At 42.4% G+C, this 19,669-nt stretch overlaps 1 protein-coding gene across 1 annotated transcript in view; it reads left to right on the top strand.

The window, feature by feature from the left end:
* The window catches only part of LOC122809800 (C-Jun-amino-terminal kinase-interacting protein 3-like), a 1,405,059-nt gene that overhangs the window by 776,082 nt on the left and 609,308 nt on the right, over positions 1–19,669 (top strand). The window contains exon 10 of the mRNA XM_044081538.1: positions 12,042–12,194. Within this exon, the coding sequence (XP_043937473.1) occupies positions 12,042–12,194 (153 nt within the window). The remainder of the gene's footprint in view (positions 1–12,041; positions 12,195–19,669) is intronic.

The raw sequence follows: 19,669 nt of genomic DNA on the forward strand, positions 1-19,669 counted from the left end.
TGCAGTCACAGATATAAATATAGCGAGCAGCAATCTGTCGTGGATGTCCTTCAAGGATGCATCTGCAGTCATAACAAATGGGTTGTCCTGTCGTCAGGCAGCCCTTCGGTCGGCCGGATTCCAAAGTCTGGGTCCGGCTTCGGCTGATGTCGCACTTCACCCGACGTCATCTCTGCTGGTCTTCGGGTATAAAGGCACCAGCCGACGCCATTTTCCTCAGTCTTTCTTGCCGCGTGGCGCCCGAAGCAGAAGCTGTTCGCAAGTGCAGGTCGGTCAGATCCAGAGATTACTACTACCGAATACTACTTCGAAGACTTCTAAAAAGCTAAGTACCCCGTTGGGGACTCTTTCTTGCCTCAGCCGATGTCAGAAAAAGTAAATAACTGTTTAACTTGTGGGAAACAAATACCTCATAAAGATTTCCACTCTTACTGCATACCTTGTTTAGGCCCAGACCACGACGTAGCAGCCTGTTTAGCCTGTGCTTCCTTCAACCGACGAACGCTTAGGCGTCGGTCGGAGTTTGCTGAACAGTTTTTCGGCTCAGATTTTGCGTACATTATGCCGTCGGATCCTCCGACTACCCAAATTGTTAAAAAACGCAAAGAAAAAGACCGACACTCGCGGTCCGCGGTTTCGGCCGAAACCACGGTTAAGCAAGCCGCGAGTGTCTCGGTTTCGGCCGAAACCGAGAAAACGGGTCAATCTTCAGCCGAATCCATGACTACTACCGAGGCTCCTGCTACCTTAGTTGAATCTGCCTCTGAAGTTTTGCCTACTACTGTGGTTCCTAGCGAATTATCAGACACCATCCCTTTGGATGTCTCTACCCCAGCACGTGGTGCTGCTAGGCCTCCTGCAGCCATGTCTATAAAGGCCTTTGCCAGGGCTAAAGCAGCTAAAAACTGTTAAATCAGTGCCTGTTAAGACCCCCTCACACAGGCCCACTTCTAGTTCACAAATGCTTACTCTGGCAGAGGATTTAATCTCCTTAATTAGGGGATCCCAATCTCACCCAGACAGGGCCTCTCAGCCTCCAGAAAAGAGACCTAGAGCAGAGCCCCCCGAGCCAGTGTCCTCTGATGATTCTTCGGATGACTCAGACATTACAGATCAGCCAGAGGCTCCTTTTTCTACTTATGAAGATTCCGATGCTGAAGAATCCATTCCATCTGCCTCTCCACCAGAGGAATTTTCCTTTGGGGAAACCTTACATGCCATGAGAGAACAATTCCAATGGCAGGGACAAGATTTCTCAGATTCAAGAAAAGGGCTTAGGACCTTTCTGCACTTACCACAACATAGGCCCTTAGCTATACCTCCAGTTCTGCCTGTTGTGGATGATGCATTTAATGATGTTTGCACTGCTCCGGATACTTTACCTCCAGCCCCTGCCAAACCAGATAGATTTTACAGTGTGCCAGACACTCATCACCACCTATACAAGGCCCCACTTGCAGATCCTGAGACTATATCCCAGGGGCCTAAGGCAATAGCTTCGACCTCAGCAAAAAACCCTCTCCCTTCTGAAAGGGAATCCAGGTCCTTAGAGAGATGGGGGGAAAAAAGTTTACACCTCTGCTACTCTCTCAGCTAGAGCTTTAAACTGTCAGTTTCATATGATCCAATACCAAGAGTTTATGCTTGATCAGTTAACTAAGAAGCTGTCCTCTGATGACTCCTTAGATAAGAAATATGTTTTAGAAATGGTGAATAACATTCAGCAGGTTAGTAACCATTCTTTAAAATGTGGCTATGATGCACTGGAGGCTTCATTTAGATCAGCCATGACTGGCACAGTGATAAGAAGGCATGCATGGTTGAAAGAACAGGTCTTGCCGGATCATGTTAAAGCAAAGCTGTTAGATGCTCCTATGGATAAGGCCAGTCTATTTGGTACCCCTGCTCAGCAAGTAATGAAGAAAATGGAAGAGAAGGCAAAATCTGTACAAACAGTTAAGGATTTCTTACAGGTTCAGCCCCCAAGGTTTAGCAGGAACTGGCCTGCCAAAAATTGGTCCTTTCCAGACTCCTCAAAATCTCAAAGAGGCAGGAATAGACGCTCTAGGGGCAGAAATCAATCCAGAGGAGGTGCCTACAGAGGACGCCAGTGGCAAGGCAATAACCAGCGAGGCACAGACACAACCACTGCCACTGCAACAGGACAATCACAGTGACTTGGCTCTGACACCGCCTACCAGGGAGCAAATAGCAGCCCCTTTAGGCGGAAAGTTAGCCTTATTTTTGAAAAATTGGCACTATATCACAAAAGACAAGTGGATTTTGCAAACCATAGACCAAGGCTACAGGTTCCACTTCCACACCTTACCAGTAAAAGAGGAATGCCAAACCTACCTCCAAATCAAAAACAGAAGCTCTAAAGCAGATAGCTCAATTAACAAAGATGAGAGCTGTGGAAAGAGTACCAATAACAGAACAGGGCAAAGGATTCTACTCCAGACTCTTCCTAGTACCAAGAAAAGAGAAAAGTTGGAGACCTATTCTCGACCTGTCCGTCTTAAACACATACATCATTGTCCCAAAATTCAAAATGCTGACCCTACAGCAACTTCTTCCCATGCTGGGCAAGGAGTGTTGGCTGGTAACTCTAGATCTCAAGGAGGCATACCTGCACGTCCCCATACGACCAAATTGCAGAAGATACCTCAGATTTCTTGCAGGATCAGAGCATTATCAATTCTCAGCATTGCCCTTTGGCTTATCTACTGCGCCCAGAGTATTCACAAAATGCCTGGCATCAGTAATCGCTCATTGCAGGCTACAGGGAATCCAAATTTATCCATACCTGGACGACTGCCTGTTACAAGCGGACAACAAAAGCAAGCTGACAACAGATTTACAAAGAGTCATTTGCTTACTACAAGCCCTGGGATACACAGTCAATTTAAAAAAGTCAAGACTGATACCATCCCAGACAAGAACATTCTTAAAACAAATGGCATTCCTAACTGCAGAAAAACAAGAACAACTCCCTCTTTACTTCTTGGCATTAACAAAGCAGAACAAACTAACAGCAAGAAAAGTACTGCAGGCCTTGGGCTTCATGGCATCATGCATAATCCTGGTCCCCCATGCCAGACTGCATATGAGAAAGCTACAGTGGTACCTAAAGAATTTATGGTCTCAACACAGGCACAGCTTAGAAACCGAAATCCCACTAATCCCATGCCTGAAACAAGAGTTCCTATGGTGGGCTCAAGCATGCCAGTCAAACCCAGGCTTGCCCTTCCACAACTTTCAAGCAAACCAAACCATCACAACGGACGCCTCAGACCTAGGCTGGGGGGGCGCACATGTTGGACAAATGCATACAAGGATTGTGGACTCCAGACCAGCTGCACCTGCACATAAACCAAAAAGAAATGCTGGCAGTAAAACTAGCAATCCAGAAATTCAGACCATTCCTCAAAGAAGGCCATTTAATGATAAGGACAGACAACAACACAGTCATGTGGTACATCAACAAACAGGGAGGCACTCATTCATACCCCTATGCAGAATGACTCTGGACCTTTGGAATATGGCTCTGAGCTACAACATCCAGTTACAGGCAATATTTGTGCCGGGAAAAGAAAACACCCTAGCAGACATGTTAAGCAGAACCACCTCGGATGCTCACGAATGGATGCTACACCCGGACACCTTCAAGGCCATCACAAAGAAATGGGGAATGCCACAAATAGACCTATTCGCATCCCCACTCAATCACCAGCTCAACAAATTCTGCACAAGGACATACCACCCACTTGCATGGAAGGTGGACTCTCTATCCTTCAGTTGGAAAGGCCTGACAGCATATGCATTCCCACCTCTTCCTTTGATGCACAAGGTACTACTGAAAATCAAAGAGGAACGTCCAAGGATAATTCTGATAGCTCCGAATTGGCCAAGACAACACTGGTATCCATTGCTGAGGAGCATGTCTCAGGGGAGAATGTGGTCAATACCCCTGAGGCCTTTGATGTTAACGCAGAACAATTACAACACCATGCACCCAAACCTAAAAACCTTGCAACTGACTGCCTGGAACATCACATAACAGCAACTAACCCAGACTTATCCCAAAGGGTTAAAGACATTATCCTTGAAGCCCGCAGACCTTCAACAAGAAGGAACTATGCAGGAAAATGGAAAAGGTTTGTCATTTGGAGTACTGAAAGAGGAAAAGATGTGTCGAACATAGATATTGCTAACATCCTGGAGTACTTGGCAGAGCTTCTACATACAGGCCTGTCCTATTCCTCCATCAGGATACATGCATCAGCTATTTCCGCAGAATACAGCCTCGATCAACCTGTCTTTTCGCATCCTCTACTCATGCAGTTCCTCAGAGGGATCAAGAATGTAAAACCTCCTAGGAAACCACCATTACCAGCATGGGACTTGAACTTTGTGCTAGAAAAATTGACACTTCCTCCATTTGAACCAGCAGCAACAGCAGATCTTCAACACCTATCATGGAAAACTGCTTTCCTGCTGGCAATTACTTCAGCAAGGAGGGTTTCGGAACTACAGGCCTTAATGGCAATACAGCCCTTCCTAATCTTCCATCAAGATAGTGTCCATGAGAACTAATCCTACATTTATGCCTAAGGTGGTATCCAGAGTGTCTTTAAACCAGGCAATCCACCTACCTACCTTCTTTCCCAATCCACAGAACAAGGGGGAAAGACTGCTGCATACCTTGGATGTACATAGACAGTTACGCTACTACCTGGACAGAACCAAAAGTAACAGAAAAACTGACCAGCTTTTAGTAGCCTATGCAACAGGAAGGGAAGGAAAAGCAATTTCCAAACAGACAATCTCCAAATGGATAGGAAATTGCATAAGATTCTGTTACTCCTACCATGGAAAACCAATTCCACAGAACATAAGACCTCATTCTACAAGGGCTACAGCCACTACCACAGCTTTCTTACGAGGAGTGGCAACCAAGGACATTATTGAGGCGGCTACTTGGACCTCCGTGCATACATTTGCCAAGCATTACAATTTACCTCTATACTCTAGATCCCGAGCAGGGTTTGCCACTGCTGTATTGCAAGGGATCCTAATTACACCATAATTCTTCTTCCTCCTCCCCTAGTTTGGCTATGGTATTCTACCCATTTGTTATGACTGCAGATGCATCCTTGAAGGACCTAGTACAGTTTTGTACCTACCATAAATGTAGATGTCCGAACAGGATAGCATCTGTAGTCAGGATTACCCACCCTCCTTCCCCTCTGTGGTACTCCTAGGGTATGTACCCTCCTAATAGCTAGCTGGGGGGGAGTCTCTTATGGTGTATTTGTTTGTATATATGTACATACATGCTTATTTTTTGTGTTTGCCTTCTACTATTTTGGAAACATTGGCATTTATCCAAAATTTAGCTTCCAAGAGGGCAACTGGCATCTGGGGCAAGAAACACTGAGGAAAATGGCATCGGCTGATGCCTTTATACCCGAAGACCAGCAGAGATGACGTCGGGTGAAGTGCGACATCAGCCGAAGCCGGACCCAGACTTTGGAATCCGGCCGACCGAAGGGCTGCCTGACGACAGGACAACCCATTTGTTATGACTGCAGATGCTATCCTGTTCGGACATCTACATTTATGGTAGGTACAAAACTGTACTTTCTCTAATGTGATTCTTTCCACCAGTAACAGCACAATTATATAGAAATAAGTAGACACTAGTATGAGCTGTCTACACACAACACAATTACATGAATAACATTAGTGAACAAGGTGCAGCTATGCAAATAAACCATACATACTATTATACTAAAAACAACTTGGTGCATACAAACTGACCTGTAGCTCAGTCATAGGACTAAAGAGCTTGACTTGCTATAGGTTCTGAAGTCAGAGAGGTACACCATTGGCTTTATTGGACTGCAACCCTCTCTAGTGAGTGCGCTAAAACCAGTACAGGGCTTTGCCCACCCTGAAAAATATGGAAAGACCTGGTCTGTGAGAAATAAGCTTTTCAACAAAAATGGAAGAAAAAAACTTTAATTTCAATTCTGCTTGAATATTTCAGCTGTGGCCTTTGTGGTGGTACAGTTTTTGTACTTTTCTACATTTTCATTGTTTTAACCAAAAAAGGTATATATTTGCATGTTTTTAACTTGTTCTGGGACCTTATTCTTGTAGTTTTATTCACAGTTGTCTGAGAACTGTGAACTTCCGCAAGATCTGACTCTCATTTAGTCATTTATTACTGTTTATTACTATTTATTACTATTAACAAGATAAGTGCTTTCCCTATGCAGCTTCATCAGATCTTACATTCACTCTCAGATTCTACGTCTTATTTATACACAAGTTGTAACGTAAGACTTTAAAAACCAAGTACTTTATTATAAAAAATAATTAACAAGATAAGCGCTTATCTTGTTAATTATTTTTTATAATAAAGTACTTGGTTTTTAAAGTCTTACGTTACAACTTGTCTTCGCTCAGTCCTGCAACTTTGATTTATTTTAACTTTGATTTTATACTGCTTGAACGAGCATTTGCCGGTATAGCAGCAACCCTCGCTATACACATTTAATAAGTTACAGTACACTCAGGACCCACTGTTGGTACATGTTTAACATAAACAGCTTTACAAATACATTTTTCAACATAATCTGTACTGTGCAAATCAGTTTAATACACAAATGACATATAATTCTTTACAAAATTCCAGCTAGCTGTGCTGGCGTATGTTACACATCCACTGTCCTACTTCTCCTGGTATAGCTGCCAATACCTCACATTGTCACATAAGCCTTCCAAGCTTTTGCCCTCTTCTAAACTGCTTCCTTCTGATAAAGATCGTAGAGCCATGGAAACAATGGGCAAAAAGGTGGACACTACTGCTACAGTGGCCTTTCAGGCTGTGAATTATCAGACCCGTATGACCATGTATGTTTTGACCCTTCTTTTTCAGACTTTTAAGGTTGTTTCAGAACTTCCAGACTCTAAAGGGAAGGCTTTAGCCCTCTATTTGTTGAGTTCTTTCTCTTAGGTGGCTCGCCATTCCATTAAATGTAGTTATGATGCAGCTGATGTCTTTTCTAGGGCTGCTGCCTTTGGCTCTGTCCTTCAGTGTTATTCCTGGCTTTGCCTTCAGCCCTGACGGATGCTCTTCTTTACAGTAAAAATTGAGAAAAAGAGAAGGGTAAAGCCGTGCAGGAACTGAAACATATTTTTGTCTCCCCTGTTCCCAAATTTCAGAGGAATTATCCTTCCAAACCTGCTTTTGTCTGTAAGCAGTCCCATCCTCCTCCCAGGGGTATAAAGGCTTCTAGGAAGGATCCTCCTGCTTAGTCTACTCAGAAGCCCCCTTTGTCCAACATGCCAGGCTCTGACTACTTTCTTCCCTATCTTTTCAGTCAGGTTCCTTTGTCTCTCCATCTTTCACTGCCCCATCACAATTGGTTAAGGATCACTCAGGATTCTTAAGTTATGTCCATCATTCGTCTGGGGTATTTTATGGTGTGGAAATCTTTTCCTCCTTTTCTGGGCATTCCTCAACCTCGTCAGGAGAATCTGCCCTTTTTTCCAGATATAGTCCAGAGTATTTTGTCTCAGGGCACTATCCAAGCAGTCCCTGCTTCTCAAAGGGGGAAGGGATTCTATTCAAGGATGTTTTTAGTCTCCAGGAACAAAGGCACCTGGAGACCCATCCTGGATCTTTCACAGCTCAACATATTTCTCAAAGTCCATGCCTTTTGAATGCTGTCCCTCCAGACCCTGTTTTTCTCCTTCTTCCTCAGGTTTTCCTGGTCTCTCTGGATGTCAAGGATGCCTACCTTCACATGCCTAATCACCCTCTTTTCAGGAAGTTTTTTTCATTTGTCTGTTTCTACCTTACATTTTCAGTTCTCTGATTCTCCCTTTGGCCTTTCTACTGCCACAAGGGTCTTCAGCAAATGGCTTGCTGCTGTGATTACCTTCTGCAGGATGAGGGGTGTTCAAATTTTTCCCTTCCTGGATGACCTGCTCATTCTGGCGTTCTCTCAGGCAACCCTGCTTTAGCACCTTCATTATTATGTCTGCCTCCTGCAAAGCCTGGGGTTTACTGTAAATTTCCAAAAATCCTTCTTGACACCTTCTCAGGATCATGTTTTCCTAGGTTGCAGACTCCCGACCAACCCTATGTTAGCTTCCCTGCCATCTCCCAAGGTTCTGACTCTAATAGCTTATTTTCAGACCCTTCCACTTCTGATCTTGGTTTCAACCAGGGAATATCTCAGGGCCCTGGGATTCATGGCTTCCACTATCCCTATGGTCCCCCTGGGCAGGCTGCACATGAGGAAAAATCAGGAGTTCCTGAAATTGATTTGGCTTCAACATTCTCATCCTGTGGTTTTTCTAGTTCTCTTTTCTTCCATGCCTTAAGCTAGAGCTTCAGTGGTAGATTCATCAGCTGTCTCGAAACCATGGCCTTCCTTTAAGGCCCTCACTCTCATCTCATGATCTGTTTTCAGATGCCTCACTGTGAGGTGGGGTACTTCTTTTGGCAGTCTGAAGGTTCAGGACCTTTGGTCAGTTCGTCAGAGAGTAGGCCATATAAATATTAAAGAGATGAGAGCTCTCCCTCCAGCTCTTCAAGCCTTTCATTCCCTGTTTCTTCCAGGTCCTCTAAAGGTCTTTACAGACAATACCACAGTGATGCGATACATTAACAAGCAAGAGGGGGCATGGTCTTGCTTCCTCTGCAGACTAATTCTTCAGGTTTGGGATCTAGCTGCCTAGTATCAGGCCACTCTTCATGCAGTTTGTAGTCTTTCAGAACAAAATATAGTGGCAGACTCTTTGAGTAGGTCCATAGCAGACTCACAAGTGGATGCTTCACAGAGATGTGTTTCTGGGAATTGTCCACCTCTGGTTTACTTCTCTGGTAGATTTTTTCCTCTCCCCTCTGAACAGACAACTTCTTGCCTCTTGCACCAGAGTTCCCAGTCCTCTGGCATGGAAGGTGGATGCCCTTGGTTTCTCTTGGAAGGGGATGGGTCTTTATGCCTTCCCTTCCCTTCCTCATACCGAGGGTTCTGTTCAAGATAGAACGTGACTTTCCCAAAAATCTTGTTGGTGCTTCCTTTTGGCCAGGACAGCATTGGGTCTCTCTTCTGCACTTAGCCAAGGGCAGTCACCACAAGTTGCCTCACAGGGTGGAACTACTCATAGAAGACAAAGGGTCTCATCCATCCTCACTTGTCCACTGTTCAGCTGACACTGTGGATGAAAAGTGTTCTTATCCCTTTTACACACCTTTTTTTCCTGAGGATCTGCTCTTTGTTCTGCAGGAGACCAGGAAACCCACTACCATGAAATCTTATTTGCCCATATGGAAGAGATTATCTTTCTGGCGCCTTCCTCATACCCAGGATCCTTTTCCTGTGGAGGTTCCTCTGGTCCTTTCTTATTTGTAGGAATTGCTCCATGCTGGGTTGGCTTATCCTTCAGTTAAAGCTCATCCTCAGAATTTCTGCTTGTCTGCCTTTGACTCCTCCTTTGGCCTCTAGGTTTGAGGTCAGACAGTTTCTTAAGGGTGTCCTTCATATTAGCCCTCCCAGGAATCCTGTTCCTCCTTCCTGGGATCTTAATTTTGTTCTTGAAAAGTGAACATGGGCTCCTTTTGAGCCTGCAGCTTCAGCTTCCTTGCAACATCATGTATGGAAGATTGGTATTCTTTTGGTCCTTACTTCAACTAGAAGGGTGTCTGAGCTCCGAGCTCATATGGTTGCTCCCCCTTTTTTAGTTTTTCATAGGGACAGGGTGTCTCTTCGTAATAATCCTTCTTTTATGCCCAAGGTAGGTAATGAGCTGCCTCTTAATCGGTCTATTCATTTGCCCACTTTTTTACTTTCTCCGCAGGCTGCCAGTGAGAAGGTTCTTCACACCTTGGATTTGCATAGACAGGTCAGGTATTATTTTATTAAGACTAAGGCCATTCACAAGTCTGAACAACTTTTTATTTTTTTTCATCCTAGATCTGTTGGTTTGGCTGTTTCTAAACAGACTATTTCCTCTTGGATTTCTAAGGCCTTTTCTTTTTGTTATTCTTTTCCATGGAAAAAGCCTTTCTGCCTCTGAAAAGGCTCACACCACTAGGGCTATTGCTTCCTCTGGTGCCTTTTCAAGGGCTAGGATACCAGTTCCATCCTTGGGGCTGCTACTTGGTCCTCTGTCCATACTTTCACTAAGCATTACAAATTGGATGTTGCTTCTAAGGCAAGGGCTGGCTTTGCCAGAGCTGTCCTGCATGGTTTTCTGGAGGGTTCTATTGGCCTTTCCTCCTCCCAAATTTCTTCTTAAGCTTTGATACTCTCCCTTCAGTAATGAATACTGCAACAGTGATATGGCAGGACATAGTGCAGTTGGGTAAAATCTTACCATAACAGTAGATGTCCTTCTTTTCACTATTGCAGTATTCACTCCCGCCTCCCCCTATTGTGTGTGTTTGTGTGTGTGTGTGTGTGTGTGTATGTATGTCTATATATATATATATATATATATATATATATATATATATATATATATATATATATATATATATATATATATACACACACACACACACACACATTCTTAATTTGCACCAACTATAATTAACACAACTGCTTACCGATTGTTTTTCAGTGTGTTATTAATATATCTCATAGAATCTAACGGTGTATTATAGCCATGTTTAATGTCAACCACCTGATAAGTAAATTTAGTTACAAGCATTTCCTGAAAGTCACTATTGGACAGTAAAGAATTTCTTACAGAAAAGTTTATTTATTTATTGGCGTTGGTTTAGTGGGAAAATCTAACAAAGTAGTGCCCTTTTTTTCAGCAGATACCCAGGGAGAAAAGCTGTATTACACAAACATCATGGGCATCATTTGCATTATTTCATTATTTTCAGTCAGTTTCATTCATGAGCAACAGCTGTATTATTCAGACATCCTTGACATTTGTTATGTAATTTACAAACAGAACAGTTACATGGGTTGTATATGAGCATATTTATATATATTTTTACTGGGTCTATTTTAAATATTCAAACATCCAAACTGTCAAATGTTATATGGTCAAGACCAAGTGTTCGACATTTGGATGTTCGAATATCAAATAAAAAAAATACATAAAAAGAAAAACTCACCTTAACAGTGTGAGCAGGGGGGCTTGCCCCGTGCATCCTCCACACCCCCCTACTTAAATATACCAACTCCAAGACTGCACTTCAGTGCAGAAATATCTGCACCGTACGGCACCATTGAAAGTCAATATTCGAACACTTGAAATTTCAAACGTTTGGTCTCAACCATGTAACATTCGAAATTTTAAGCGTTTGAAGAATTGACATAGACCTTTTTTAATATAATGAGTATATGTAGTGCAATATGACAATTATGCATAGGTTGTCAGGTTTTACATAAGAGCATTTATTATAAAGACTTGTACAAAATCTAGGAAATGGGAAGATAAGATAAAGACTTAGAGCAACACAAAATGCAGCACAAAGAAAAAAGCAGGTGAGGACGGGCAAGGAGGATAAAGAAGATGAGATGATAGAGGAGGTTGTAGTTGTGATAATAGTACCTTAGGTTTTATACAGCAGAGAAGTAGGGCATGAATTCATATTGTAATATTTAGTACCGGTTTAATCTGGGGAGGTGCAGGTACCATTTGTCTATCAGGTATTGTTTCAATGATTCTCATGACTGAGTGCAACTAAAAATATGAGCTGCCTATCTGAAGAGGATGGCAGAAGAATGAAAGAGTGTTCTAGTACTATAGCTTGTAGATTAGGAGGTAGGTGGCGAAGCAATGGATAGCAATACCTGGGAATTTCAGTACTGAGCACTCTCTCAAGGTAGCGTGTAACTCCTGCTTCTTGATTTTTAAATAACTGAGGTTTTACAGTTCAAAACCATATTCATATTGCAGTTTTCTTTAAACTATGGCACAATGTGCATGTCGTATATTTAACTTTATTTTCAGGTGCAGGTTATTATATGTTACTGTCTAACATTAGATTGCTCTTTTAGGAACCTGGTAGATACAGCTCGAAAACACCTCATAGCACGAGTGGATGAACTGATGCGAGAACGTGAGACTCTACAGATGGAGGTAGCGAACATGAGGGAAATGCTAACCTGGAGTAAAGTCAGGATCAAGGACTTAGAAGAAGATTTGAAACGGTGGGTGCAGCCGTTGATAATTTTGCTGAATGCAAAAAAACAGAAGGATTATTATTTCTGTCTGTGGATGGCTAAAGTGTATTAGGTGCATCTCAGTATTTCTTGAGAAGAAGAAAAATAAAATGGTAATCTTATGTGAGAAATGTGTAAAAAGACTGAGACTGGACATTGAAGTACTATTCAATGGGAGTTGCACCATTATTTGTTAGTTTACAGAAAATGTAAGTGGCATACATCATTTTCTACAGCTGAGTTGATTTTACAACATGAAGGAGTTACAAAGCTCATACTGCTGGATATTTTAATACAGTGGCAACTAAAGTTGTGATATGTATTTATATTTTTTTCTTGCAGTTGCAGAAGTAAGAGTTACTTTTGCCTGAATAGTAAGTAGTTGTCAATATGTTTAAATATTTGCACAGTTTTAATGAAGATGTAAGGATTAGAAATGCTTTACTTCATAACTACGTTATGTGAACTCAAAGCATTGGTATTTGGAGATGCATTTGATACTATACAGTTAAGGACGTTAAGGATATGATCCTATCCACTGAATTCTAATTAGTCAACAAACAATTTAAATGAATATTTATAATTTCCCCAAGGTTGTAAAATCGCAGTTTACTGTCCTGAGTAAGGAGTGTAGGCGACAAAGGCTGTTGCCTCAGAGGACCATAACATAACATATAACCGCTGCAAAGTTTTATAGCATTGCAAAGGTATAGTATCTTGTTTTGACTTCTTCTCAGTGGAAGCTAGTGTTGTAAAGTCTAAAACTAATGCACTCTGTAATTGTGGTTTTGGAGATAGTTTCATAGTTTACTTCTGCGGGTCTCAGCCACCAGGCTGCGGACCAGTACTGGGCTGTGGATCATTTGATACTGGAATGTCAGACATGGAGTGAAACGAAAAAGTGAATGTGTGTATGAGTGTGTTTATGTGTCTGCCTGCATGTGTGAGTGAATGAGTGCATGAAAGTGGAAGAGTCCATGTGTATGTGTATCTATATATATATATATATATATATATATATATATATATATATATATATATATATATATATATATATATATATATATATTTCAGTCTGCACATGTGAATGAATGCTTGGGTGAAAGCAAAAGTGAGTGTATGTGTATGGGATTGGGAGAGTGAAGCGGTGTGTGAGTGAATTGAGTACATGCAGGTATGAATGAGGAAGTGAGTGTGTGAGAGCTCAAGTGACTGTGAGAGAGATGTGTGAGTAAATGCGTGCATGAATAGAAAAAAAGACTGTGTGTGTTTCTTGCTGAGTGTGTGAGTGAATGTGTGCATGAATGCAAAAGAGACTCTGTGTGTGTGTGTGTGTGTGTGTGTGTGTGTGTGTGTGTGTGTGTGTGTGTGTGTGTGTGTGTGTGTGTGTGTCAGAGAGAGAGTGAAAAGTGAGAATGCTCCCTGGCAACAGCAATGAGGTTTGTGTACCTCTCGAACATACCACTGAACCTTTTGCACAATAAATCTGGACATGTATCTCTCAACCTCTTAGATCAAGAAATCTGGACAAAGCCAAATGTAATGGGGGGACAAAGGCCCAAAATAGGGACACTTACAACCTTAGAAAGTAGATAGAAATGCAGGTTTTGCAGTACCATTATTTTTCTGAAGAGTATAAAGCATAAAATTCAACTGTCTTTCATTATTTTCTGACATCAGACCTCTGTGATCTGCCAGTGATTTGCCAGAAAACAACAATTTTATGAGAAACAGACCAAAAATATAAGGTAAAAATATGTACAGTTGAGAGGTATGCTGGACAGAGCCAAATAGGGACAGATTTTAAATATTGCTCTTATGAACTTAAAGTCAATAAGGTTGCCATTAGGTTTACATACCTCTCAACCACTGTAGATCAATGTTATACTGTTAACAGAATGTACACTTTTTTTTGTTTGGTAATTATTGCCAATTGTCTTTTTATTGTACTTTGGTGCTTTTCTCCCCGGTCTTGGTTGAAAATGGACTTCTAGTCCAGTTGGGCCTCCCCGTAAACAAATGTCAAATAGCTAAATAAATATTATGCACTTTATCATGCGCATGCAATGGCTAGTCATAGGTTCATAGTTTGGTACTAGGCTATCGGCCCTAGGGCCTATGCAAGCCTAGCCATAACAATTCCCTGGATATTTCTTCCCACAGTATTTACTTCCCTGGACCCCTATCTAGCAGGGCGACTGACATGATCCCCGGGGTGAATTTCCGATCTCCCATCCAATCATCAAGGTTCCTTTTGAAGAGGGCCAATGAGGCGCTCTGCTTGACATTTATGGGCAGTCTATTCCAGAGTATGGGGAGTCTCTGGGTCAAGAACCTATTCCTCCAGCATGTTTTGTTCATTTTGATGACAAGGTTCAGATCCCTGGAGCATGTGGCTCTGAGGGATTGGGATTTCTTTAAGTGGAGCATGTCCTACAGCTCAGGGTTTGACATGGTCTTGTATGTTAAGCAGAGATCGCCTCTGAGTAGACGATATGCCACAGAGTATAGCTGGAGTTTTTTTAGATGGTCAGAATATGGCATCTGCTTTAGGCCTGTGATTCTTTTAGTGAGGTATTTCTGTGGCCTTTCCAGCTGTTGCAGATGTCTTGTGAGGTACATACCAAACGGGGCATTATACTCTGCAATGGGTCTAATGAGGGATGAGTACAGTGGGACAATGACCTCCTTTTTTCTGGATGAAAAGCCCTTAGTGATGAGGTGTGCCACATAGAAGGATTTCCTGACTGTTGTGGTGATGTGGTTATCGAAAGTGAGACCACTGTTCACCTGTGTCCTTAAGTCTCTCATCACACTTTCAATGTTTAGTGTCCTGCCACCTATGTGGTAATTTATGGGTACATGTTTTTTTCCAAAGGGGATAACTATACATTTCTTGGCATTAAGCTTGAGCCCATGGCTCTGGCACCAGGCATCTGTTTCTGTAAGGCCCTTTTGTAGAATATCCACATCATTTTGGGATTCAATAATGGCTCCCAGTTTGCAGTCATCTGCGAACTTTGTTAGCCAGAGTACCTTAGTGTTGGCCTGTACTTCAGAGAAGTATATGCCTAACAAGAGTGCTCCCAGGACTGAACCCTGAGGCACTCCACTTGTCACTTGTTTGGAGCTGGATTTGGAGTCAGCTACTTTTACAGTCTGGGTTCTGTCAGTAAGCCAGTTGGCAACCCATCACGTGATGTAGGGATTTATGCCCAGCTTAGTAAGTTTATCTATGATTCCAGAATGGGGGATGGTGTTGAATGCCTTGGCAAGGTCCAGATAGGCTGTGTGGACTGCCTTACCCTCGTCCACAGCTCTGGAGACTGATTCAAAGAAGTCAATCAGATTCAGGAGACAAGATCGGCCCTTCACAAACCCAAACTATGTGGGATCCAGTGTTTGAAGGTTGCCAATCTATTTGTTTATAAGTTCCATGATAATGCGTTGCATGCCCTTGCAGATCAGGCTTGTCAGACTGATGGGACGGTAGTTCCCGGGATCCAAAGTGGATCCTCCCTTGTGGAGCGGGATAACTGTAGCTGTGTGTCACTCAGTGGGCACGAAGCCTGAGATGAGGCTATGATTAAACATGACGCTTGGGTGAGGTGCCAGTTCATTTTGCAGTTCATGTAGTACATAGCCTGGGATGTCATCTGGTCCCATGGATGCTGTATTCTTATCTTTGGAGAGTGCGGTTTTTACCTGGGTGGCCGTGATTACCAGAATTTGGCGATATTTTGGTATTGAGATGGGCCCTTTAGGGGGTGAGAGGGGGGTGAAGTTGGCACTAAATCGATCTGCCAGGATATTGGCAATATCCTTGGGATCAGTATATTTAATGCCATTCTGTTGTAGCTCAGAGTAGATCTGAGCATTGCCATTTAGATTCTTGACATAACTATAGAATGCCTTGTGGTTGTCTTTGGAATCTTTGCAATTTTATTTTTGTAACTAGCTTTTGAGGATTTTATGAGGGATCCCAGCTTCTTAATGAGGCTGATGGAGTTTTTTTGCATCCAGTGATTTTCCTCTTTTCTGCAACAGTTTCTTTCTTGTGTTGTATAGATTGTTTATAGCAGGGAACCACCAGATTGGCTTCCTTTTTTTGGAGAAGAGCATCTTAGTTCTATTTGGGTTGGCACGATTCATGCACAAGTGGATGTGCTCGTACAGTGCCTTAGTGTAGGATTCTGCAATCGAACTTCCAGATCCCGTCTGTGTGGGTGTCAGGAAGTTTGTCACTTTTGACTTCAGTAGCATGAAGTTGGCTTTGGAGAAGTTTTTTAAGGAGGTTTCCTTACTGGGGGGTGGGATGTGGATGTCAAGGGTGATTTGCTTATGGTCAGACCTGATCAATGAGGGGGTAACCACTGGTGTGGAGCATCTATCTCCCATGTTGGTAATGACCAGGTCTAGGATATTGGAGCCTCTGGTGGGACAATGGATTAGTTGATCCAGGGCACTGGAATTTATGAATTCCAAGAACCGTTGGGAAAAGGAGTTGGTACCCGAGTAGTTTTCCCAGTTAATGGCAGGGTAGTTGAAATCACCCAGCATTAGGGTGTTTGGTTGTTTCTTAATGTTTTCCAGTATGTTTAGAAAGGTGTAGTGAGAATCTTGGGGCATGGTGGGGGATCTGTAGCAATCTGCAGTTTGGATTGCAGTCTTACCTAGTGTTAGTTGCACCTGGAGAATTTAGATGCATTGTGTTGGGCAACTAGCCAGGAGGTGTGAATATCCTGGTGAATATGGACACTCCTCCACCTGTAGTGTTTCGGTCTTGGTTTTGTGGCCGAAAAGTGTGGTAAGAATTGTAGCCTGGTATTGCAGGGGTGCTCTCTGGAGCCTTGAACCAGGTCTCAGTTACTGTACAGATATCGATGTTCTCCATTTTTAGGAGTGCCTCGAGAGAGTGCATTTTGAGGTTAAGACTTCTAGCATTGAGTAGCATTACCTTCAGATTTTGCATGCTTGTATCTGTTATGGTGGTGGTTTTATCCTTTGAACCTTGCCTAAAAAAGGCAATATAAGGGTGGCAAGAGTTTAGCCAGTAACCTGAATCCCAGGGGTGATAGGTGCAGACCATCTCTGGCAAAGCATTGTGGTTTGTCGATCATGTCTTCCCATGCAGACAAATACTGGATCCCCTTTGAATGACACCAGAAGCTTAGCCAATTGTTGAAGTCAATCATTTTGTCCTTATACTGTGGTATCATTCTGGGCAAAGGCAGGATGCTACTCAAGGCTAGGGTCATACCTGCCTGGGTGACATGATCTAAGAGCTCTTCCATGTCTCTTTTCATGTAGTCCAGGGAGGTACGTCTCAAGTCATTCACTCCAGCATGGACAATGACAGAGTCGTATTTGTACTTGTGGAGTGACTTGAGTGCATGCGTTATGTGGCAGATCCTGACTGTAATTTTCTCCTTGTTCAGCCTGGTGAGTAGGACATCAATGTGCCTGACTATAGTCTCACCTATGACTAGTGTTGGGTACATTGTCTTGCCTTAGGGGCTGTTGTTGGGTGGCACACTGGTGTTGTGAGCTATGTGTCATTTTGGTTGTGACTGGTGTTTGTTTGCGTTTCAGCTTCGGAGGTCCTTGTTGCTTGGGCAGGTTAATGTTAAGGGCCTCTGCATATGTGGGTTTACTGTTGCTATGTGTGGATGTTGATGGTGTGGGTTTTGAAGGGCTATGAGTTGCTTGAGGTGTAATGCAGGTGTTAACTTTCTCCTCTTGACTGTCTAGCACAGTCTTGGCCAGAGAGAGCTTTGCTTCCAGTTCGGCTGTGTACGTGCATCTCTTGCAGGTTGTAGCATTAAGTGGTAGGAGGAGAGGATTATCTGTGTACATGAGGCAGTTGCCGCATTGCCCCAGTATGCCCAGATTCACCAGGTGGACAAGAGAAATCACCGGAAGCTGACCCTTGGACATGCCTGTTTAGGTGCTTTTTTGTAAAGTTTAAGAGCTGTTTTCCCTTACCTTTGCAAGGTACTTTGCAATTATAGGCTGTTTAGTGCCTATGATTAATTTCTCCTTATTGACAAGGAGAGCTGAGTGCTTGTATCAGTTTCAGGCTTCCTAGTGCTTTCCAGCAGGTTCTAGAGCAAGTGCTAGTCACAGAGGTTCAGATTTTAGTGCTACTACTGAGAAACCAGCTAATTCTAAGGGAAAATTTGAAGAGCAGGCTTTCTGGCACCTGGAATAGTTTAACTGTAGCCTTGCAGTGCTGCACGATGCAAATAATGTGCAAACACACACGTTTTTAAGCCAGAAAGTTGAAAGGGATAGAAATCAGCTCAAAAAAGGCTAATAAAATTATAGTTTCAGAGCTGGAAACCACTCCTCTAGTGTTAGATAGGCAGTACAATGCTCACCAGTCCCACTGGTAAGCAGTAGGACTTCCCACTACCACGGCAAGGTCTGGATAGCTGTGAACACAGAAAATAAAGTCCTGAGACAAGCAAAGCCTGGGATATGGACTGGCTAGGAAAGGTGGGAAGCGAGCTAGCAAGTTAGTATTTTTTTTTTTGTTGAAACAGGCTAAACAATAGTATTTTTTTTTTTGTTGAAACAGGCTAAACAATGGAATAATACAGTAAATAAACATAGAAAAGGCTAACACACTTGAGTGTGTAGTCCTAAACAGTAAATGCAATTAAAACTCTACTAGTCTGTGGAAAATTGTCTCACATTTAAACCGGTCCTTGGTGCAAAAAAGGTTGGAGACCGCTGTTTTACTTGTACTCCATATGGAAACTAGAGATTCATAGACTAAACTGCCTGAACCATCTGTGTATCCAGTAATCTTTTAAACATGGATAAGTAATCACTTTGTCTTAATTTGTAAAGGGAGTTTATTCCATAGGCATACCATAGAGTGTAAAATTAACTTTATTCCAAGTATAAAATCACTACCTCTGGAGGGTAATCTAGTTTGAAGTACTTTGGTATTCATAAGACCATGATGTTCTTCATCATAAAAAGCCTTGAAGACCAGACATAGCTTGTCAAGTGAATGTCTGTAAGTAGTTGAAAAAAGGCAAAGCAACTCTAATCTAACATTATAAAGACAATTCCTGTCTGTTAAAATTCTCTTGATGCATTTTGTTTAGATTCCAGAACTAGCATATTACACCTAGTGCAGAGTTAGAACAAGGAGTCCTGTTCTATTACTGCCCTTACATATGAGAGACATAATCCTGCTAAAGCTTTACTGTTTCTTGTAGTAAAGTTTTTAAATATTAATTTCACAGTTTTCATGGCTTTGCCTTTGATTGCTTGGGCACGGATGTTAAACTAAACATTGTTGTATATAGTGATGCCCAAGTCCTTGTACTGTTTCACTTCATTTCAGCTGTAATTGCCCGTACTTGTATTGATCCTGGGTGAGTGTTTTACAAAGAATAAAAGTCAGAATTATCCTGAATACTGAGTAAGCCATGCGTATTCAACCAAGT

Source organism: Protopterus annectens, chromosome 1.part1, assembly GCF_019279795.1.
Source record: "Protopterus annectens isolate FY-2018-M chromosome 1.part1, PAN1.0, whole genome shotgun sequence".
Taxonomy (NCBI): Eukaryota; Metazoa; Chordata; order Ceratodontiformes; family Protopteridae; genus Protopterus; species Protopterus annectens.